This window comes from Tursiops truncatus, chromosome 1 (genome assembly GCF_011762595.2).
Source record: "Tursiops truncatus isolate mTurTru1 chromosome 1, mTurTru1.mat.Y, whole genome shotgun sequence".
In the NCBI taxonomy this organism is placed as follows: Eukaryota; Metazoa; Chordata; class Mammalia; order Artiodactyla; family Delphinidae; genus Tursiops; species Tursiops truncatus.
This window is the reverse complement of record NC_047034.1, coordinates 45,475,886-45,500,654: the sequence shown is the minus strand read 5'-3', so window position 1 is coordinate 45,500,654 and position 24,769 is coordinate 45,475,886. Positions and strand designations below refer to the sequence as shown.

Below are 24,769 nucleotides of genomic sequence, written 5' to 3'. Positions count from 1 at the left end.
TGATTTAGAGCTAGAACAGTTAACTTAAAAATCGTTTCATGAGGTATTTTTGAATGAGAAAACTGAAAAGCAGAGCAGTACATATAATATAATCCCATTTTTCTAAGAGCAAACTACCTAAAAAAACATAGCCTACAAAATGTGTGTGTTTTATAGGCTATTATGAGCATGGAGAAAAGCACAGAATAGCATATGCTAAGTTGTTAACACTAGTTGCTTGAGTGGAAGGAGGGGATATGGGGGGAGGTGGGAGAGTAAAGTTAAGTTCAAAAAAAGGCTACAATAAGAAACCTCAAAATATTTACAAATGATCTTGTTTATATACAATTTTGTGTATGTATGCATTAAAAAAAAAAGAAAGGGAAAGAAGCAGAGGTGTCTGGTTTTATCCACTGACTTGTAGGGATGTCTATCGTGATATGGCAAGTGTAAAACAAAGCTGCCCAGTTATGTCTGTCAGTGATTCTCAAATTTTAGGATACATCAGGTCCTCTGGAGGTCTTGTTAAAACAGACTGCTGGGCCCTACCCCAGAGTTTCTGATCTGGTAAATCATCAGTGGGGCAGCCATATGATGATGATGATGCTGGTCCAAGGACCATACTTTGAGAAACACTGGTTTTTATCATGAGTCCATACTTTCGGAAGCAGACAAACCAACAAACAGAATTTATATAAATGAGGATATACGTGTATATATTTGTATGAACAGGGGAGAAGCAGGTGAAAACACATACTAAGCTATTTATATTAGTTAATTCAGGGAGTTGGAAGTGGAGAGGGCTTAGGAGTTGGGGGTGGACTAAAATTAGGTGGGTATGGGTGATGGTAATACATTTTGCCTTTATATAAGTATTTTTGTATACTGTTTACCTTATACAAGCATGTTATTATTTTTGCAACTTGAAAACCATTAATAAAGGAAAGCAGGTAGATAGATGGATGAATGGATGAATGAATAATGTGTTTGAATGAATCGCAGAAAGGCTAGATGAATAGATGGAAGGGGAGCTGAATGGAAGGAAGGAAAGAAGGAAGGAAGGGAGAGAGGGAGGGAGGGAGAGAGGGAGGAAAGAATGAATGAATGCAGATAAAGACCCACAAAAAGGCAGTCCCAGGCAGACAATTCACACTCCACTCCCTGGCTTCGTATCCTACCTCCTTTAGCTGGGCACTGTCTTTGGTGCTCTGAAAGTTCTGGTTAAGTTCATCCACTTCTTTTTCAAAGAGTGAGCGTACTTCACTGAATCCTGAGCTCACCGGTCCCATGAGCTCCTCCAGAATGGATGCCAGGAATGGCTGCACACTCTCTGCACAACTTCTCTCTGCTGGCTGAGCCACCATCGCTGAGGTAGGAAATAGTCAGAAAACTGTGAGTGATGGCAAAATTGGATTCAGAGGCACTGGAGCGGGGCCGGGCTGGACAGTGCCCCACAGAGCCCTTTAACAGCCAAGGCAAGCTCAAATGGGCAAGACAGACCAACACAGTGAGTCCTGTGCCAGCACTCACTAGAATGGAAAACCATCAAAGAGAATCTCTCTTTGAGAACTGGAACAAGGAGAATCTCTCCCCTCCCCAAGATTACCTCTCCCCTGGGATGAAATGCATTTTTCTGCTTGGTCCCTATGAATATATAATGCCTATTACAAAAAAAAAGAAAATGCCAAGGACCCATGTATTTCCTATCAATCATCATCATTATAAATTCATAGTTTGTCTTCTAAAAACACAATTTATTAAGTTTTAATTCATTTTTCTAAGCGTTAACCAGTCGATATAATTCAATTCCCCTCCCCGCTTCTCCAGGGCCTTTTTAAAAGCTCAAGTGCCATCTTTTTGTGGGGCAAATGGAAACAAATTCTAACTGGTTTGCCACCCTGCCTCCCATCCCCACCCCCAATTTTAAAACACACGCTATTTTTTCTGATAATCAAGGATGACATGCTTAGTGCAGAAACATAAAGAGTACAGAAAATCATAAAGAGGGATTAAAAAAAAATGTAACCATATTCTTACTTCCCAGAGGAAATACTGCCGTTTGATTAATTGACTTATTTATTTATTTATTTATTTTTTCAACATCTTTATTGGAGTATAATTGCTTTACAATGGTGTGTTTCTGCTTTATAACAAACTGAATCAGTTATGCATATACGTATGTTCCCATATCTCTTCCCTCCTGCGTCTCCCTCCCTCCCACCTTCCCTATCCCACCCCTCTAGGTGGTCACAAAGCACCGAGCTGATCTCCCCGTGCTATGTGGCTGCTTCCCACTAGCTATCTATTTTACGTTTGGTAGTGTATATATGTCCATGCCACTCTCTCACTTTGTCACAGCTTACCCTTCCCCCTCCCCATATCCTCAAGTCCATTCTCTAGTAGGTCTGTGTCTTTATCCCATCTTGTCTCTAGGTTCTTCAAGACATTTTTTGTTCTTAGATTACATATATATGTGTTAGCATACGGTATTTGTCTTTCTCTTTCTGACTTACTTCACTCTGTATGACAGACTCTAGGTCCATCCACCTCACTACAAATAACTCAATTTCCTTTCTTTTTATGGCTGAGTAATATTCCATTGTATATATGTGCCACATCTTCTTTATCCATTCATCTGTTGATGGACACTTAGCTTGCTTCCATGTCCTGGCTATTGTAAATAGAGCTGCAATGAACATTTTGGTACATGACTCTTTTTGAATTATGGTTTTCTCAGGGTATATGCCCAGTAGTGGGATTGCTGGGTCATATGGTAGTTCTATTTTTAGTTTTTTAAGGAACCTCCATACTGTTCTCCATAGTGACTGTACCAATTCACATTCCCACTAGCAGTGTAAGAGGGTTCCCTTTTCTCCACACCCTCTCCAGCATTTATTGCTTCTAGATTTTTTGATGATGGCCATTCTGACCGGTGTGAGATGATATCTCATTGTAGTTTTGATCTGCATTTCTCTAATGATTAATGATGTGGAGCATTCTTTCATGTGTTTGTTGGCAGTCTGTATATCTTCTTTGGAGAAATGTCTATTTAGGTCTTCTGCCCATTTTTGGATTGGGTTGTTTGTTTTTTTTGTTATTGCACTGCATGAGCTGCTTGTAAATTTTGGAAATTAACCCTTTGTCAGTTGCTTCGTTTGCAAATATTTTCTCCCATTCTGAGGGTTGTCTTTTGGTCTTGTTTATGGTTTCCTTTGCTGTGCAAAAGCTTTGAAGTTTCATTAGGTCCCATTTGTTTATTTTTGTTTTTATTTCCATTTCTCTAGGAGGTGGGTCAAAAAGAGAAGCATAGTAAAGATCCCAATTCAGTAAGTCTGGATACGACATGGAAACCTGCATTTATTTTTAAGTGCTAAGGTGATTCTCATGATTAACCAGGTTTGGAAGCAGCAATGCAGTAAAGGAAGTTTGAGTTGGAAGAGGCTTGAGCTCACTCTGTGGATGGAAGTCTAGCTTTGCGGAACTCTTTAAGTCACCTAACCTCATACAGGATCAAAGAAGTACAAACTCATCTCAGTGTCCAGGCCCTCATTTTACAGATGTGAAAAAGGGGGCCTGGAGATGTTAGCTGATTCAACCAAGGTCACACCCTAATTTTCAGATCCAGAATTATAATTCAAATATATTTGTTTATTTTTATTGGCAAATAACTTTCTTATGGTGAGACAAATGGCCACATTCTTATTTCAATTTGCAGAAATATTTCACACAGTTACAGAGGGTCAGACTGCCTCTTACTCTGAGAATCCGAGATGACCAATACTATTGATACTATGAGTAACTCACAAATATTTGAGATATAAAATATTAACCAGGTCATACAATTACTAGGAAAAACCCCTTTCTATTGTATGATTCAAATATGAAACAATCTATGACTCCTAAAAATAACTTACTTGATACCAAAATGCAAAATCGTTTGCCAGGAAGATAAATGAATTATTTATAAATTAACTCTGAGAGAAGAACTATTTGAAAAGTGTCTAATTGAAATTTCAGAATAATCACGAACACGGGTAATATACATAAAAGATTTAGCAACTGGCTGATGTCCGCTGCTGCATGGGGGCAGAGAGAGGCACAGGGAGGGGTCGTGGAAGGCCATGCTCCTCTCTGCTTGATCCCCCCTTGCCTATGTACCACCATGTGCTCCAGCCCCCTCTCTGTGCCTTTATGCAGTGTTCCTTTCACCTGTGCCTTCCTTCCTCCACCTCTGCTTGTAAACATCTTACTCACCTCTTCAAGGCCAAGTTTTTTGTTGTTTTTTTTTTGCCAGTACGCAGGCCTCTCACTGTTGTGGCCTCTCCCGTTGCGGAGCACAGGCTCCGGATGCGCAGGCCCAGTGGCCATGGCTCACGGGCCCAGCTGCTCTGCAGCATGTGGGATCCTCCCGGACCAGGGCACGAATCCGTGTCCCCTGCATCGGCAGGCGGACTCTCAACCACTGTGCCACCAGGGAAGCCCTCAAGGCCGAGTTTAAATTTCACCTACTCAGGACAGCCTAAGGCCCAGAACCACCACACAGCTTCCTGAACTATGGTCTGCTGGTGTTTCCTTAATGATCGAATAAATTTTACATCCCACACAGGTATGCTCTGCTATTTTTCAAGGATGCAGGGATGCTGCTGTAATGATTCATGTGTTGTGACACATTAATTCAAGAGCCATACATTAATTCAGTTGAGCAGAGTGATTAAGAGAGAAAATGCTGGGGCTGGGGGCTGGGTTTGTTCTGACTGTCACACTCTACCTTTGGAATCTCAGGCAAATTACTTAATCTCTACCTCAGTTTTCTCATCTGTAAAATGGGGATCATAAGAGTAATTACTCTGAGGGTTATGGTGAGGATTAAATGAGTTCACTGTGTTCAAAGTGCTCAGAACCCTATGTGACCCTCTGGAAGTACTCAGTAACTGTTAGCTTTTACTATACCTGTTAGCATTACCATTCTTTCCCATCAACTGACACTAAAACAGTACTCCCATTGTGAGGAGCCCACATGGTTTTTTTTTTTTTTTTTTGTGGTACGCGAGCCTCTCACTGCTGTGGCCTCTCCCGTTGCGGAGCACAGGCTCCGGACGCGCGGGCCCAGCGGCCATGGCTCACGGGCCCAGCCGCTCCGCGGCACGTGGGATCTTCCCAGACCGGGGCACGAACCCGTGTCCCCTGCATCGGCAGGCGGACTCACAATCTCTGCGCCACCAGGGAAGCCCCCACATGGTTTTTTGAAGTCAAAATGGTTCCTGCTTAGGAACCGCTGTGCTCTCTGTTCTTGTCTCTTTTATGGCATTTATAATATTTTTCCTTCTCTTTCAGTATCTGTGACATGCTTTTTATCCTCTTCTACTTGCAAAATCATGTCTTCTTCTTTGACTCTTCAAAGACCTTGTATTCAGCAGGAGCAGAATAAATGCTTATTAAATGAGTCGGTATTTGTGGGGCAGAACTTAAGCCAGTTGCTTCACTCTCAAGAGTCATACGGGAAGAAATGGAGAGATTGCTACTTTAATACTCCCAAAGTTTTTTTCTTGAAATCCAAAGTCCTTTATCAATGCAGGCTGATGTGCAGTTTCTTGTTTTAAAGGGAGAGAACCAGAGGCCTGGTTACAATGTGTTTCTGATATTCCGTTTTAAAAAGACCTGATCACGATTTCCTTTCAAGGCTTCCTTTAGGAAACAAACCCTAGTCCAGGGCAGAATATTTTCCCATTTTATGTGAAATATACTGGAGCCACAGAGATTTAGGCAAGAGAGAAAGAGAGACCGGTTTAATTAAGGCCATGAGAATGGCCACTGTTAGGCTCAGCTCAGCTCCAGACAAACAGAATGTATCCGGGCACAGGAGTTGGGTGTTGGCAGTTTTAAGCTGTATAAAGCATTTCAATATACAGTCAACTCTAGATCTGTTGAGCTAATAAAGGAATAAGAGATCTGGATAATAGGAAACAGAAAACACTCTGAAGTTAATTTATATCTGGCTTTAGAAGGCATCACCTGAACAGATAAACAACAGATTCAGACACACACTCCTTTGCTCTAGTTATGCCTCCTCCAACCTCCTCTCAGGAGGACCTGTTAGAAGAGCCTGGAGCGAGCTGGGCTGCAGTATGAACAGGGCCTGAAGTGCAGAGGATAACCCACCAAGCAGAAAGTCCCATTAGGTTCTAAGTCTCTTGAGCACAGGAACTGGGTCTTCCCTGTTCACTGCTACAGCTCCATCGCCTTGCTCAGAAAGCACTTAGTGACTATATTTTGAATGAACGAGTGAGTGGATAATTTGAAAACTGACTATCTAAGAAGATTGCTGATAAACAGTCGCAGATGAGCCGGCGTGCTTTCCCTCTGAAATGATGTTCAGCGTGGTGTGCTTTTTGGGATGTAGGAAGGCAGAACCATAGAATTTTACCCTGTAGGATTCCTCAGAGGTCATCTAAGTTCTCTTGTGTGGAAACACGCAAACTTCCTTCTTTCAAGGGCCAGATACTGAACGTTTTCAGCTTTGCCGTCCCTAAGGTCTCAGTTCCAACGACTTAACGGTGCCTTTGTAGCATGAAAGCAGCCTCAGCCAATACACAAATGAGTGGGCACAGCTGTCTTCCAAGAAAATGCTATTTACAAAAATAGGTGGCAGGCCGGCTTTGGCCCAAGGGCCACAGTTGGCTGACCCCAATCTCATAGGCCCTCCCATGTGATTTCAGAGGAGGATACTGAGGCACATAGAAGTTGAGTGACCTCCCTGAGCACACAGGACCATCTACCATTAGAGCTGGGACTATGGACGGTTCCCTACTTAGGATGGTTTGACTTAATGATTTTTCAAGTTTACAGCGGTGTGAAAGCAATAGGCGTTCAGCAGAAACTGTACCTCACATTTTGAATTTTGATCTTTTCTGGGGCTAGTGATAAGCAGTAAGATTCTCTCTCATGATGCTGGGCAGTGTCAGCAGCCGCAATTCCCCATCAGCCACCGCATCACGAGGGTAAACAACCGATACACTGACAACCATTCTGTACCCAGACAACCTTCTGTTTTTCATCTTTGGTACAGTATTCAATAAATTAAGTGAGATATTCAACACTTTATTATAAAAGAGACTTTGTGTTAGATGATTTTTCCCAACTGTAGGCTAATATAAGTGTTCTGAGCGTGTTTAAGGTAACTATGCTAAGCTATGGTATTTGGTAGGTTAGATGTACTAAACGCATTTTCAACTTACGATGGGTTTATTGGCATGTAACCCCATCATAAGTGGAGGAAGATCTGTAGGATCCAGATTTATTGACTCTAAGCCCAAAGTTTTTTTCTTGTTAAAGGAAAATCCATTATTCACTGATTCAAATATTCACTGTGAGTCTGCATATACCAGGCATGGTACTAGGCACTGGGAATACCTGAGTGAACCAGGGCAGCATGGCCCTGCTCTTCGAGAGCTTACAGCAGGGAGAGGGCAGGAGCAGAGCCATTACAATTTGGTATGAGAAGTGCTACAACGGGAGAGGTGCAGGATCAGGATACACAGGCACCGCTACAAGGCAAGCAGCAACGTTTCCTCCACCCTGTGTCCTTGACGTTTCCATGTGGAGGCCCTTCAGAGCACCACCAGTACGCTCCTATTTCAAGTGTTATCATCTCCTTCCAAGTCCCTCGTGTAATTCTCCTCTAAAACTAGGAATTCTCACTATGTGATGGAGCCTTAGCTACACAGCTTATTTAGTTTGTAGGAGCATGGATTATCTCCACTGACCTTTGATCTTTCCAATTAAAAAGTTCTTTGAGTTCACAATCTGATCCATGTCTGAACGGATGGTGCCTTCCAGGCCTTTTGTCAGAGCCCTGCATTCCTCCTTCAGTGCACTTAATCCTTCTGAAACTTGATGCCGAACCAGGTTGTAGGCCTCTTCGAGGAGCTGCAACAGAGAACAACACAGAAATTGGGGCTCTGTCGTGCGCGTCAGCACCTGAGGGAGTCAAGTAGAGGCGGGTGGGTTAATCGCAGACAATCGCAACATAAACAAAACTGCACACACATTCTAATTTGTCTTTCAAAGTTTGAGTCTGTTTGGGTTAGTCCTCGTGTAAGTGAGACTGAGCAGACTGGGCAGTTCTCCACCCAGGGAAGGAATTAGGTATTAAAAAAAAAAACTAAAAAGAGAAGGGAAAGGCATGTTCATTTTGAGTAGCACAGCTGCAGGGCAAAATCATCGCTTACACCGAACCAGGCCCTCTTTCTGTCGTTCTTCTTCCCCTTCATCTTAGGCAGGATGTCTGTCTGAAGGGTTGGCATGAGCTCCTCCATCACCAGGTTACTCAGGATCTGTCAAGAGGAAGAGAGCCTCAGAGCTGGTTCAGTTGGTGACGCCTAAATCTCAGCATCAGGCTAACTGAAGGTGTCATGACCGGCCAACCCCGTCCTGGCTACATAAGATTGTCCTGCGCTACATGAAATCTGTTAGGTTAATAGCTTAACTCTGGGTCTGAGGCCACAGAAATCTCTAGGAAGACAATCCTAGACGGTAAACGTTCTTAAATATCTGCAAGGACCAGTCACGCCTGTTGACATTTTCCCATTGGAAAGGACAAATTCCTCAATTCAAACTTCTACTAGTCAAACTAGAAGAATCTAGCCCGTTTAGGATAAGAGGGGGAACTTCCATTATAGATAAGGGTATCCTTAGCAAAATTGTGAAGGGGGTCAGGCTTGGTTTTGGTGGCTTGAGTTCTTGTCTGTATCCCCTGAGACCGTCGTTTCCCCTGGAGCTTTCTCGGGATCTAAGTGTCTTCATGCTCTTTGTCTCTACTGCACCCTGAATCCCACCTCCATCTTCTTTAAAGTTTAGAAAAAGAAGGGAATAACAAATACTTTGGAACAACTGGACATTGGTGGGATGAGTAGAATATGGGCGAGGGTTGGCTACAGTTTTCAGGGTGTTTTTAAAAAAATACTGCTACCAAGTCTTTCCTAAAATGCTGAGGTGAAGCAGCATTTTTGAGGAGTTTAAGAGGAACTTGACATGTGCAAACTCCATAGAAATCAGCAAGTCCAAAAATTAGGTTCAAGTACATCATCAATAATTCATGAACCTCATCTTGCCCAGTGGAGTAAATTCTTGTTTGGAACACATCTGCCCAAGAGTGATGGAAGTGTTGGCATGGGGAGAGTGAGCTGAGAGAGTAAGGACACTGAAGCCAGAACTTCAAATCAATGGGAAATATTGTCTTAGTTTAAAAGTATTAAATTCAAGAATCATAATAATTGTCCAAATTCATCCTTTTGCAGAGACTGGCTTGAATCTGATCATGAGTGTGAAAGGGATTTGAAAGATGAAAATGTTATACCGTCCAAAGAAAAAGAACATTCCATCTGGGTGGGCTTATAGTTTTCTTTTAGTCTTTCCCATACAATGCTCCAAGAAATTTGGTTCTATTTTATAACTTAAGGGATTGGAAAGGAAATATGTCTGGGAAAAAAAGGAGGGGGATGGGAGTGCGTTGAAAGCAGGGGGAGGGGATTGGTGATGAGGGAATAGCTCTGGGGCAGGCAGAGGCCAACTCTGTCTCATCCCAACAGCTCTTCCTCCTGTAAACGTCAGCCCCACCACATCCTGACCTTGTGAGGATCCTCACCTGCCCAGGATCTGCTCTGAGATTCCTTACCTTGCTCAGCCCTCCATGAGCAGGGTCCAAAGCCCTGGGGCTATCGGAAAGAAAGTAGCTAATCTAATAAAACCAATCATACTAATGAAGGAGTTTCCCCAACCTTCCCTCTTCAGAATAGAATCCACTGAGTTTTACCATAAGGAACGGGGGTGGGGGGTGGGGGGTGTAAATTAATTGCTGGGATTTAACTGGGAGATTTTAAAATTCCACCACACATGTACGAAACCAAACCCGGCATTAGGTTGATCGAAACCAAGAAACGCAGGCCCGCTCCCTGAAGGCCACACCACCTGTTACCTTCCACATGCTGCAGCTGCGAGGAAGGTGTGAGGCCCAGAGAGACTGCCCTCCTTCCTGAGGCTGGCCCCATGGTCTGATCAGGCTGTTGGCCTTGTGCCCTTTGTGTTACTCAGCAACCATGGGTGAAAGAATCCATTTAAATGGGTCACATTCAAGGTCATTAGACAAAAGACAACCTATGGACAAGGCCTAAAAAAATGTGGATAGTCTTCTGGTCTTGAAACCACCCTGATCTGTGGGAATTTTGAACTGTTCTCTTGGCCCATCTGGTTAATTTAAAGGCAAATAATAAGTATACCACATAGCTTGTACTTACATTTTACAAAATGCTTTCCCTCATGACTTCATTTGATACATTTTTTATTAAGCAGAAAATATATTGATGCTTTTACTGGTGTACAAATATTTTCACCTTAATAGTCTGTCAGGCAAGTTATTCTAAGATATTTGCTTTGCCTAGACACTTGCCTAAAATAACCATCACCACGAGGGCATGTCATACTAGCTGTGTGAGTCATTACTATGAAGATAATAATGCAACAATGCTGAAAATCTTCTGAATACAGTCCCCTAGGATAGAAGGGGTTAGGACAATGTTATGATTAAGTTCTTAGCAGACATGAAAAAAATGCAAATAAATTCAGTGCTTTAAACAAAAGATGTCATATTCTCAAACTCAGTTATGCTATGCCCTTTTCTTTAACTACTTGGTAGCTTCTTTGGGGCGCTGACCTCTTTTTTCTGTGGGTCGTAGGACAGACACCTTTTCAGCTCCATGTGCGAGTGGTTACAGTGAAGCTTACCCTCACCAGGCCCCACACAGTAAAGTCTTGAAAGTTATTTCCTTTTACCAGCTTCTTAAAGGATCGCCTGACATGGCTCAAAATGCGTATCTGTCACAGACTGGCTTTGTGACTCGGGCCAACTTCTCTGAATGTTCTTTCTCTCGCCTGGAGGGTACTGGACAAATCATCCTGAAATGCCTTTCCAGTGCTCACACCTGATGAGTCTGTGATTTCACCAAAGAAACTTAGATTCCTGGGGGAGCAACACTTCATATTGGGTCACTTGATAACTCCAGATTTTACTGATTTCTTCTCTGGTTTTTGTTTTGTTTTGTTTTCCCCTTTAAGGTATTTTTTTTATACAGCAAAATTAACACCTTCCTGTGACTGCTTTGTGCTAATGCTTTATGATGTCCATATATGAACAGACCCACATATGTACCCACACACACTGCTAAGGCTGCCTTGTTCTCTGGATGTTTCTAGGTATGTCTTGCCTCACCACGATGGCAAGGGATGAGTCATTTCATTCTTTTACACTTTAGAGCAATTCACACCTATCAGCCCAAACTAAAGAGCAGAAAGTCAACAAAAGAAAACAAACTCAATACTTAACTCCCAGAAAGGACTTAGTACCTGCTTTCAATGCAATCGTGAAGGAATGTGAGCTGATGTGAGATTTCAAATGAAAGAAAAAATCAAGTACCCTGGCTAAACTCAAGGAGCTAAATAACTGTTTAACTTGGTATAGTCCCATGGTTGATGCTGATCTTTCACTGGACCAGAAGTCGGAAGCCATCATTTGCTTTGCCATTTATCCACTTAGCATGTGACCAAAACAATCAGCTCCACAAGGCAAGGACCATGCTGCCTTGTCCATCTCTGGTTCACTAGCACCCAGCATAGTGCCTGGAATATAGCAGCTCAATAAATACTTGTTGAATGAATAAAACTGAGCAAGTCACTTAATCGCTCTATTCTTCCCTCAGTTTTCTCATTTACAAAATGGAAATAATAACTGCTCTACATATCTCATGAGATTGATAAAACGAACAGAGTTAGGATTTGAACATAAAAAGTACCATACAATGGCATTTTAATACTGGTATATCTATTAAATATGCGTGTTTATATAACAGGCCAATCAATGGCAAGTGGTTCAGCCTCCCCTATGCTTTCATTTTTCTTTTTGGCATAAGTATGGCTAGTCCTTAATCCTCTCAGATGTATAAATGGATGTGCTTCCTCCAAATATCAGAAACCAAGAATTGATTAAAGTTCTTGAGTAAGTCTCAGATGGGAAATAAATGAGTTTAGAATCCACCAAAAAGAAAAAAAGAAAAAGAAAATAAACAAACGGGACCTAATGAAACTTAAAAGCTTTTGCACAGCAAAGGAAACCATAAACAAGACCAAAAGACAACCCTCAGAATGGGAGAAAATATTTGCAAACAAAGCAACTGACAAAGGATTAATCTCCAAAATTTACAAGCAGCTCATGCAGTTCAGTATCAAAAAAACAAACAACCCAATCCAAAAATGGGCAGAAGACTTAAATAGACAGTTCTCCAAAGAAGATATACAGATTGCCAACTAACACATGAAAGGATGCTCAACATCACTAATCATTAGAGAAATGCAAATCAAAACTACAATGAGAGATCATCTCACACCGATCAGAATGGCCATGATCAAAATATCTACAAATAAATGCTGGAGAGTGTGTGGAGAAAAGGGAATCCTCTTGCACTGCTGGTGGGAAATGTAAATTGATACAGCCACTATGGAGAACAGTATGGAGGTTCCTTAAAAATCTAAAAATAGAACTACCATACCACCCAGCAATCCCACTACTGGGCATATACCCTGAGAAAACCATAATTCAAAAAGAGTCACGTACCACAATGCTCATTGCAGCTCTATTTACAATAGCCAGGACATGGAAGCAACCTAAGTGTCCACTGACAGATGAATGGATAAAGAAGATGTGGCACATATATACAATGGAATATTACTCAGCCATAAAAAGAAATGAAATTGAGTTATTTGCAGTGAGGTGGATGGACCTACAGTCTGTCATACAGAGTCAAGTAAGTCAGAAAGAGAAAAACAAATACCGTATGCTAACACATATATACGGAATCTAAAAAAAAAAAAAATGTTCTGAAGAACCTAGAGGCAGGATGGGAATAAAGACGCAGACCTACTAGAGAATGGACTTGAGGACATGGGGAGGGGGAAGGGTAAGCTGGGACGAAGTGAGAGAGTGGTATGGACATATATACACTACCAAACGTAAAGTAGATAGCTAGTGGGAAGCAGCCGCATAGCACAGGGAGATCAGCTCGGTGCTTTGTGACCACCTAGAGGGGTGGGGTAGGGAGGGTGGGAGGGAGACGCAAGAGGGAGGAGATATGGGGACATATGTATATGTATAACTGATTCACTTTGTTATAAAGTAGAAACTAACACACCATTGTAGAGCAGTTATACTCCAATAAAGATGTTAAAAAAAGAAAAAGAAAAAGGAAGAAGAAGGGGGAGAAGGAGGAGGAGAAGATTCTGAGTCATATGGTAAAACAGTAAAGAACAGCCCACTACCATGAGAAAATGATTTTGGCTTTAGATGTTTAATGACCGTACAAAGGCAAGACACCATCTGGCATCTTCCAAATATTGTTCCCTAATAACAAATTTCACACTTGCTATTCTGGGATATGAGGGGAAATTAAAGAATAGCATTCTTGGACCCTGTATGCCTTTAATTAAATAATGCCCGTACCCAGCCTCCTCTTCCTGGCTGAATCAGCTATGTGATTGGTGTCCTTATGGAGGATGAGGTCACATCATGAAATACAGTCTCCTTGGAGATTGTAACAAACTGCCTGGTACCAAACCAACCAAGACACTTAGCCTATGACTGACATTTAATCAGGGTCTTGGGAAATTATACTGGACCACAGGGAATAGAGTACCAGAAAAGGTAAATGAAACATATAGAAAACTACCTAATGCTTTCAAAATTTGTTTCCTTTAATTACTTCCTTTATAAATCATTCCATAGATAAAGACAGCTATTTGCCAAATACTTTTCCAACAACATCTCATTTAATTCTCACAACCCTGCAACACAAACATTGTCATTCCTATTTTTTTCAGAGGAGTAACCTGAGACTAAAAGCGGTTAAATAGGGTTGGCAGGCTTTAGTCTTCTGACCTGAAGCCCCACCACACACCTTGCACTATGCCACACTGCTCACATTTGCTTCTAGTCTGGAAGCATGAGGTCATTGGAGAGAATATGCATTTTCCAGAAAGAAACTGGAAGTAGCTCTTCCACTGCAGTTGCAGTATTTTGGGCTGCCCTATTTAGTGTCTGGTCTGGAGGTCTTTAGAGAAGGTGTCCAATAGTTTGCTGACCAAACGCTTCTAGACAATGAGAGAAATGGCCTTTGGAACCACATCCTCCATGCTTGCAACTTTTTAAATTTGCTTATTTATTATGACCCTGACCTCCTACCACTCAGATGGAGAATAGGATCCAAAAGTCTGAGCCCCATGTTACCTGGACTTCATCCCCAGTGATCATTTCCCACGAGCCATAGTGTCCCTTCTCCTGTCGGAAGAATTGCACAGCTTCTAAAAAGGCTTGGACTTCAAATGTCGTCTGCTTCATGTAATCTAAAAGAAAGAGGCAAGGGCATTTAGCAAACAAAACCACTTTATTTTACATTTTTCCATGGTTCAGAGACCCAGCATTACCTGAATATTACAAGGGATAGAATTATGAGACACAAAAAAGTTAAGCGAGTACTGAATTCCAAATTCATTTGCAGGTGTATATCACATGACTTGCTCACTCTACCAGCTGATTAATTCTATCAGTTACTAGACATGCTGGTTATGACCAGAGCAAATCTATCCCCCTTTATCTCTCTTGTATTTCCCTCAGACACCCAGGCACTTAGTGGCTTTATGCCACCAACTATAACACCTCAGTAAGGCAGACTATTCCTCAAAGTGCCTCATGTACCCAAGGTATCCCCTCCCAGTTTCCCAAATAAAACTCCAATTTCTCTGTGACCTGATATCAACTTTCTGTCAAAAGGACATCAATATAATAGGCTGATTTATACAAATGAAGGATAATAATTGCTAACACATATAGCAAGATACTGTTCTTCTAAGCATGTTACATACTTCATTGAAACCTCACAGAAACCTCTGAGGTGAGTATTATCATCTCCAGCTTGTAGATGAGGAGACTATAGCACAGGAAGCACAGAAAGGTGAATTAATTGCCAAAGGTCATATACCAATAAGGGTACGAACTCGGATAGTTTGACCCAAGAGCCTGCTTCTAAGCACTACACTACCTCACATACTGGTTTTTTGATTTGCCTTTCCAAACATATTGGATTTTAAAAGGTGTTGTATCTGAGAGGTAATATCCTACCACAAAGGAATGGATACCTAATGGTATAGGATTTTTTTTTTTTTTTTGCGGTACGCGGCCTCTCACTGTCATGGCCCCTCTCGTTGCGGAGCACAGGCTCCGGACGCGCAGGCTCAGCGGCCATGGCTCACGGGCCCAGCCGCTCCACGGCATGTGGGATCTTCCCAGCCCGGGGCACGAACCCACGTCCCCTGCATCGGCAGGCGGACTCTCAACCACTGTGCCACCAGGGAAGCCCGGTATAGGATTTTTAAGTGTGCTAAATGGCCTTCCTGGAATTCCACAAATCATACCGTGCATGCAAATATCTTCATTTCTGCAATGGACTGAATGCTTGTGTCTCCTAAAATTCATATGTTGAAACCCTAATCCCCAATGTAATGATATTTGGAGATGGAGGCTTTGGGAGGTAATTAGGTCATGAAGGTACAGCCCTCACGTTGGACTTAAGCCCTTATAAGAAAAGGCTCGCTCTCTTGCTCTCTCTCTCTCCTCCCTCTCTGTCTCTGTCCAGACACTGGATCTGCCACTGCCTTGATCTTGGACTTCCAAGACTATGGTATTTTTGTTAGAGCAGCCCGAACTGACCAAGAGAATTTTCATCACATAAAACTAGCTCATGGAGGATACAGTGATAACCGAATTATAGAAATATTAGCAGGAAAGTGAATTTTAGAAATAATCTAATCTAACAATAAAGAAATCAAATCTTAGAAAATGGAAATAAAGTAGGCAAAGTGAAATGACTGAAAGGGTCAAGTCTCCTGCCTCCTGCTTCTCCCCCAGTAGGACACAAAGTTCTCTTGCTAATAGCATATGATCTGTATTAATAGGGCAATATTAGATAGGTCAGTTGAAGGCAACTGATTCACTGGGGGGGGGACCTTCAGAGCTTTAAGCCAGTGGGATTGCTCAGTCAAGGACTCAATGGTTGATTCGGGGACTGAGCAGAACTAAAATAGGATCAATCTGCTCTAAAAGGGGACAATCAATTCATGGATTGTAGATGACTCTTTTGAGATCGGCTTACTAGGTCATAAACCTCAGGAACTTGGAAAAGAGAAAATACAAGGAATAGCCTCTATATGAGTACAAGCAGGGCTTCCCTGGTGGCGCAGTGGTTGAGAGTCCGCCTGCTGATGCAGGGGACACGGGTTCGTGCCCCGGTCCGGGAATATCCCACATGCCGCGGAGCGGCTGGGCCCGTGAGCCGTGGCCGCTGGGCCTGCGCGTCCGGTGCCTGCGCGTCCGGAGCCTGTGCTCCGCAACGGGAGAGGCCGCGGCAGTGAGAGGCCTGTGTACCACACAAAAAAAAATCTGAATCAGAAAAAGGGCATGTCCCAAGAATCAGGTTTTCAAATTGAAGTGTTTTCTTCCTTGCCATTTATTTATTTATTTATTTGGTTTGGCAATTGATTTAGTGTTTAATCTTAGAGGTTTGGAAAACACAAGTTAAGGTCTTGGTATAAAATTGACAACAAGGGGGCTGTGATATGGGGCTCAGTACACTGGGAGGAACTATACCAACTGAGATGGAAACTGTAATTACTACATTGAGATTCAAAACTGACTCATGTGCTCTTATTTTTAACAGCTGTTTTCATTTCCAGCCTAAGGAAACAAAGAGATGGAAGAAAATGTGGGACTTAGATGGAGTGAGTATTGCCAGACCCATGAGCCTGGGAATGAGGTTTAAGTTCTTCAAGTCCTTACAAGAAGCATCAATTTACTTCTTTCTCCCCTAGCTGACCTCAGTAACCGGAGGAGGTATCTGAAATCATGGCCATACCATCTATATCTATATACATATATATGTAAAGAAAACTATGACACTCCCCCTGATGGCTGCTTTTTCAAAGACCTTTGGAGAAAATAACTGAAGAAATGAGATTTGGAGGCAATGATGTGGGAGCCAGAGAGAAGTCAAGGAAGAAGTGGAAGAGCTAGAATGCAGCAGTGGTGCAGGATGAGGCATGTTAATATAGGCAGAGAAGAAAATTATTAGCAATCAAATGGACCACAAAGGAAATTATAGTCATTGAACAGCAGTAATGAAGTTTAAAAAAATAAGGGCATGAATCTCCATTCTGGACTCTACCATTAAGCCAGACTTACACTGGATTTTAACTACTCTTTTTCCTTATGGTAAAAAGGACCTAATCACTGATTTCATCATTAGATTTTTAGATTATAAACGGATTAAAGTAATTTATATAAAACTTTTAGAACACTATCTGTCACGTAATAAGTTGCTTTCTGGATATTGGTTCTCATGATTATAAACAAAGTCCAATAGAAACTGCCAGATCATTAAGGAAATAAAGACAAAGGTTTGCGTTGTAAAGGACAGAACCACAATGCAATGCTCATATGATCTTCACTTCTTCTAAGCTGTTTGCCAAGGCATTGCTGAACTCAGCCAGAATGTACAGGTGTTTGAAAGAAACCAGATTTTCAGTTATTTAATCTACTTCCTGCCACAGATCCCATGGGAACAAATTCTGGGCTCATAATCACCCATGCTCCTGCCAACAAGAACTTGAGAGTTAGTTCCATGGCCCCCAGAATCAACAATGGGTTTTGGTCTTTCGGCCCTCTCCTGCAAGCTGACTTAGAAAAATGGCAGGCATCAGCTCAGACTCTACTTTTCCAACGTGCTGTAGTCATGAGGATGCTCAAGGAGACAGACGTGCTGGGGAGAACTCAGGCATCATTAAATCCAGCTCCTTCAATTTACGGATGAGGAAACTGGAAGAAGAAATGGTTAACTTCTTAGCTGAAGGTCACACAGCTGGTCAGAATCAGAGCCAAGAGTTGAAAAAGTGGCTCTGGCATGTCATAAGCAGCCTTGGCATTCATGCTTACTTAAATCATAGACTATGAGAGTTAGAACTGATCTCAAAGGTCACCCACCCCAAGCTCTTTTCAATGCTGGGAGACTTCAGAATCCCTGAGACACTCGTCCAGCCTTAGCTTGAATATTTCCAGTGACAGGAGGCTCACAATTTAATGAAATAGTCTTTTTTGTCACTGAACTGCTGTAATTATTCGAAAAATTTTCCTTCTGTTGAGCCCAAATCTGTTTCCATGAACTCTCATTAATCCTGCTTCTGCCTTTCAGAGCAAAATAGACAAGTTTACTCTTCTTCCATATGGTAACTAAAAGATAGCTGAGTCTCCTTATCTTCCTGCAATCATTCTTTAAACAATATAGTTTGGGAATTTTTAAAAACTTGGCCCTCCTCTTTCCTTCCTTCCCTTAGTGACCAATTTGAATCTGTCAATATCTTTCTTAAATTTGGACCTAGACTGAATACAACACAAAGAGTATTGTCTAACTAGTGCAAATATTGTAAAGTAGAAAGATTACTTTCCTTTTTCTGGTCCCTAACCTCTTTTTTAATCAACCATAGCAACCTGTTGGCTCATACATTTCCTGTAATCCAATAAAATCCCTACAACTTTTTCGTAAAAAACCCTTGTCAATCTAAGCCTTTTCTAACCTATACTTCTGCTTTTGATTTTGAAGTGCAGGCTTTAACATTACCCCTGTTAAAGTACAACTTACCGTGATCAGTTCAGTGCCCTAGAGCCTGCCAAAATCATTAAAAAATTGTAATTCTGTCCCCAGACTCCCTTTTTTACCTCGGTATCATACGAAAATTTGGTGGGCTTAACCTTCTGTGTTTCTATCCAACTCACTGACAAAAACATTCATCAGATCAAAGGTGAGGACAGAGCCCTGGGAAACTCTAAACATTTTAGGAGACATGTGGGAGACACATCTTGGCCATTCACTCAACAATCACATCCTCGGGACCAAGACATGTCTATTTTCCTTAGTCCCTCCCTAGTTCTCATCTGTGCAGCTGCATGGAAAACTCATATTTGGGAGACATGATTAAGGACTTTTGCAAGGGAAAGAAAGCTTCTCTAGGCCCCTTGGGGACAATTATTCAGGGGGCCAGCCAGAGAGAAATCGGTTTTGTTTTTTTTCCACTTATACGGATTTACTGCATGTCTGAGTCAACTGAAATGCCAAAGCTCCAAGGCCTATGTAGTCATCCTGGATTTTAACTCTGGCTGCTGTGTCGGGACTCCCTGACTCGGGCTGGGTTTGGAAGCTGCCTTGTTATTTTATTTTATTGGTAAACGGTGCCAAGCCATGTTAGCTGATCTGCCTGGTGATTTGTGAAAGTTATGTAACAGCATTACTCACTACACTGCTATGGGGTTCATCTCACTAATGTATGCTTCCAAACTGTCTTCAGCTTCAGGTCATATGTCGTCTTTTTTTTAGGAGACCTGCAGCAAGGCTGTTTGTCCTAGTTTCTCTTCCAGAGCACAGAAAAAGCCCTGGGGAAAGTAACCAACACTTACTGAATACTATCATGGAGTATGAACCATAAGAGATGTTTATACACACTATCTCATATAATCCTTCCAATAATCCCATTAGGTAGGAATTCATATTCCCACTTTAAGGCTGACAAAGAAACTGAGTTTCAGAAAGGTTAACTAATCCGTTTAAGCTAGTATATGGACAAGCAAGGCCTATTTGCTTCCAATGTCCTGTTATGACACTCTATGGTTTTATTTTTTTAACTTTTTATTTTGAGATAATCGTAGATTCACATTTTTATAAGAAATAATACAGAGATATCCAATATATCATCACCCAGTTTTCCCTAATGGAAATATCTTGCAAAAGCTATAGTACAATATCACAAGCAGGAAATTGACAGATTCAATCTAGCCACCTTATTCAGATTTCATCAGTTTTACATGCACAGGTGTGGTGTGTGTGTGTGTGTGTGTGTGTGTGTGTGTGTGTGTGTGTGTTGTGGTTTAACTTTAAAATTATTTTATTTTATTTTTTTATATCTTTATTGGAATATAACTGCTTTACAATGTGGTGTTAGTTTCTGCTGTACAACAAAGTGAATCAGCTATATGTATACATATATCCCCATAGCCCTCCCTCTGGAGCCTCCCTCCCACCCTCCCTATGCCACCCCTCTAGGTCGCCACAAAGCACCGAGCTGATCTCCCTGTGCTATGCAGCAGCTTCCCACTAGCCATCCATTTTATAAAGTTATTTTAAATTTTATTTCCTTCTCAAAGTTTAGAATCATATAATTCTAGAATTTGACTATATCACAGGGATCATTTAGTCCAAACCACTCATTTAATTAGTGAGCAGATTGAGGGCAAGATAGAATGTGATATGCATTATTAAAAACAAAACAAAAGAAAAAACCCTCTCATTGGAATTAAAAATGAATGATGTCTGTTCTAATGAAATGGTAATAAAAGTTTTTATTTTTATTAAAAAACTTATTTATTCATGACCAACTTAAGCAAATATTTATTACCAAATTGTAAATAATAACTCTTATGAGAACTAGCCCCAGGTTTACTTAGAAGTCCCTGAATAGTATTCTGTAAACTGCCAGACGAAAATATTCATCTACTGGCCAAACCATGTCTGTGTTAGTGAGCACAGACCTACCAGGAAGAGAAGAGGAATAAGCCAAGAAAGAATGTACACCTCCTGAAGATCCAGGGACCCCAGAATGAATTATAATGGTGTTACTCTAGTTGAACATACAAAGATACGAGAACTCACTCTGAGGATATAAAAGACTTCTTAAATAAATGGAAAAAAGGTGTTTCTATTGTTTTGATAGAATGTTTTAACCATGCAGAAAAACTGTATGCCTCATATAGCTAAAAGTGGTATATCTCATGAATTTTTGACTTGTCAATAAATATTAAAAGGCTGTTTGTTAACCAGAAAATGAAGTGGGAATTACTAAAACAAGTGAAGACAAACTAACCTCATTTCCTTTAAATAAATTACATTGGTAGGGCTTCCCTGGTGGCGCAGTGGTTGAGAGTCCGCCTGCCGACGCAGGGGACACGGGTTCGTGCCCCGGTCCGGGAAGATCCCACATGCCGCGAGGCGGCTGGGCCCGTGAGCCATGGCCGCTGGGCCTGCGCGCCCGGAGCCTGTGCTCCGCAACGGGAGAGGCCACAGCAGTGAGAGGCCCGCATACCGCAAAACAAAACAAAACAAAACAAACAAAAAACGAATTACATTGGTAGAATAGCTACCATTGACTTTGGAGACATCCTGTATCTAGATTTTAGCAAGACAAATACTAGAGTTGTGCATAATTTTGACTGACACACTGAAGAAATTTAGATTAGTTGATAATGCAAACAAACATAATGAAGTAGGTAAACAGCCTAAATGATGGGTGCTGGTTAAAGGGCTGATGTTACTGACATCTTAGAGGAAAACATTTTCAATTACTTGGAAAAGGTAATATATAGACAGACAGACAGATAGAGATAGATAGGTAACCAGGATTTCACTTAACTGTGAGCTCAGTACAAGTCAGTGGTGTGATACAGTCGTACATAAAGCAGGTGAGGTTGGGCCACAGGAATGTGGAATATACCAAAGACAATGATGGTTATAGATAGATTCTGAGATAGACCACTCTGAGCTTATCATTATATACTCCCAGCTCATGCTGAGCAACAGAATATTTTACAAAAATTTAAAAATAAAGAAAAAAAGGTGGAGTATTCTGAAGAAGACCAAGTAAATGAGGAATCTCACAGCCTTGGAAAGAAAAAACCTAGAGGGAAGAATTCTTTATCTGTGTGAAGATCTGCAATGTAAAATAGGACTGGATTTGTTCCTTGTAGATTCCAGATACTAGAGTCAGGATAGCATGGTCCAAAGGAGAGTGTGGCAGATTTTGACTCAATATTTTCACTCAAAATTTCTAACATTTAGATTTATCTTAGAGTGAAATAGGCTCCAATAAGTTGTCAAAAGTTCCCCTGCAAGAGGAAGTGCTCCATCAGGGCTGAGTTACCTTGTAGAAGGTGTACGGACTTGCTTAAATCTCTCTATTATACACTATCATGACATTGTGTACCTCCTCACCATAGTACTTAGAACAATTATAATTTCATAGTTGTTAGTATAATCATTTTAATATGCCTTTTCCCTAGACTGTAAGCTCTAGGGAGACAGGAGACTGCTGTTCGCATTCATCACTGCATCCTCAATCCCTGGTCTAGTGTCTGGCACAAAAGATAGAAAGAAAAAGAGGGAAAAGAAATGAGGGAAGGAAGGAGGAAAGAAAGAGAGGAAGGGAAAAAGGGAGGAAGGGAGGGATTCAAATACTAGAGAGAGGGCTGGATTAAATCTCCTTATAAATTTCCTTCTAAACTGAGATTAACAAAACCCAGGCATGGCGAATGAATCACATTCTCTTCATGAGTCTTTTCCCTACTGTTGTAAAGAATTTCTGAAGGAAATGGATGTCCTCATCCCAATGCTTCTCAGACTTTGGCGAGCATCAGAATCCCCTGCAGGGCTTGCCGAAGCAGACTGTTGGGCCCCACCCCAGCATCTCTGATTCAGCAGGTCTGAACTAGCGCCCAAGAATGTGCATTTCTAACAAGCTCTCCAAGTGATTCTGCTGCAGGTGGTTTACAGACCAGATTTTGAGAAAACAAATTACAGAGAAGAAAGAGATACAGTAGAAGACCGTGGCTGTTGAATGCTTAGGGTCTTAATGAGGGCTTTCCCTCATTATCAGGTTAAGAAATGTCCCCTCTGCCAACTGCTCACCTATTTAACACAAATGAACCCTTCTGCTTACTCAAAGTGATGTATAAAAATAGTACTATGACGAAGATTTATCAGCGGTATGTGGATAAGGAGCCACTTTAGGCAGGTTCAAAAGGACATCATCTCATGCAACTAGAACTCTACCTGTGGAAGGGAACTCCCACTCACTTCAGAGGCAATCATCATTGTCTGGACATAAATCCTCAGATGCAACCCTAGTTAAACCTCATCTTCCCTTTTTTGGTACTCAGTGGATATGTGGACTATATCTTCTGTGGCAGCCTTCTTTTCTTCAGAATATATTATCTCACTTTCTTTAATTTTTTTCAAAGTCTCAAAGAGATAGAAATGACCTATGCTCTCATCTCTTCCAAAGGTAAGGATGGTGTAATCGAACTCCTGGTAAGGAAGGAGGAAAGAGTTTATTCTTTCCAAATATCGTGAAGATACTCTGTGCCCTGAAGCTAGGTTCATGGAATATGTCTTCCGTGGCCCTGAAAGAATTTGTCTATCACCCTATGTATCTAAGATACCTGGGCAGAGTCAGGCCAAGAGAACAATGACACAATCAGTCATTTCCTATCTGCCCAGGACAAACATATATGGCTTTACATGGGTGAGATTTATATTCTAAGACAGTGAGTGCAGAACTGTTTCCCAATCCTCTAATAACTATTTGTGGAGATGATGCTGAAATGCCTCAGGAGGAAAAAGTAATTACACCCAAAAACCTAAGCAAAACAAATGAAGACTATCTAATTTACTCTTTAAAATGTGAATTTTTAAAGAGTTCCCTATGTAATGTTTATAGGTCGTTGTGGCAGTGCCCACACTCGGGTAATCTTTCAGCTCAGACCATGGAAACTGGGTCAGGTGCCTCCCACTGAAATTGTGGGGAGTTGTGTGGCTTACTCCCTGCAGGCAAAAACTTAACCACACAACCTGGACACAATTTAAAGCAAGCCTGAGTGTTCAAATGCATAGGGAAGATGCTCCTCTAGCCACAGACTTGTCTTCCATTTTTGATGACACTGTCTCTTATTCCTGGAAATAACTGTTTGCACATGGGTCTTGGTATAATTTGTCACTGCAGAACACAAAAATATTAGGGAAATTCTTCCTGGCTGATTCTCTGGATGACCTTAATATTGTGAGTTCAGAACACCTTGCCTAGTCTGTGGAAGCATGCTTCCACAAGTAAAGGAAGAGGTTTACATTAGGGAACAAGTCACTGGTGCTAACTGGCCTCACTTCACCATATCCTAGCCTGACACACCCACAGAGTGTCCTGCTGTCTGATGATGTATCTGGGGATTTCTCACTCATCATCATCATTTATCATCACCAGTGATTAATAATAGCATTCGCCTTGCACTTGTCAGAAGATTTTACAGTTTACATCTCATTTGATTCTCACAGCAATCTCATGATACAGGTAAGCCAGATGTAATCATTCCCAGGTAGAAAATGGAAAGAAGTGAAAATCAAAGAAGTTTAAGTCATTACCCAAGGTCAGATGAATACATAACTCCTTTTATCAGGTCATCAAATGAAAGTTAAAATAATCGGCAGAAAGAAAATTTCTACTCCCATACAGACTCAATATCAAAAAGGACCTAACCTTACTTAAAACTTCTAACTACAACAGAAGTTGTAACTACTTTTATCTAGGATAAAATATCTTAGTTTCCTATATTATTTATAACAGTTTTTCAAAGACCTAAAAAATTAAGTTGACCCATGCTCCATTCCCTTCCTAAGTAGGTACGGCAGCCACAGACTCCTGGAACCCATTATCCTGCCCTGATTAAGAAAGTGAGCCTAGTTAATCCACGGCCTCCTCCTTAGGTTTGGGGGGTCACTATATAGTTTAGTCCTCAGATTCTTAGGGACCAGATCACTTTATAAAAACTAGG

At 41.4% G+C, this 24,769-nt stretch overlaps 1 protein-coding gene across 3 annotated transcripts in view; it reads right to left on the bottom strand.

Annotated features, from left to right (window-relative positions):
• The window catches only part of NIBAN1 (niban apoptosis regulator 1), a 215,984-nt gene that overhangs the window by 16,974 nt on the left and 174,241 nt on the right, over nt 1-24,769 (bottom strand). For all 3 annotated transcript variants that reach the window (XM_073803451.1, XM_019952477.3, XM_019952476.3), the window contains exons 6-9: nt 14,306-14,421; nt 8,208-8,312; nt 7,743-7,905; nt 1,158-1,345 (exon numbers count right to left, since the gene is read on the bottom strand). In XM_073803451.1, coding sequence (XP_073659552.1) covers nt 1,158-1,345; nt 7,743-7,905; nt 8,208-8,312; nt 14,306-14,421 — 572 coding nt within the window. The remainder of the gene's footprint in view (nt 1-1,157; nt 1,346-7,742; nt 7,906-8,207; nt 8,313-14,305; nt 14,422-24,769) is intronic.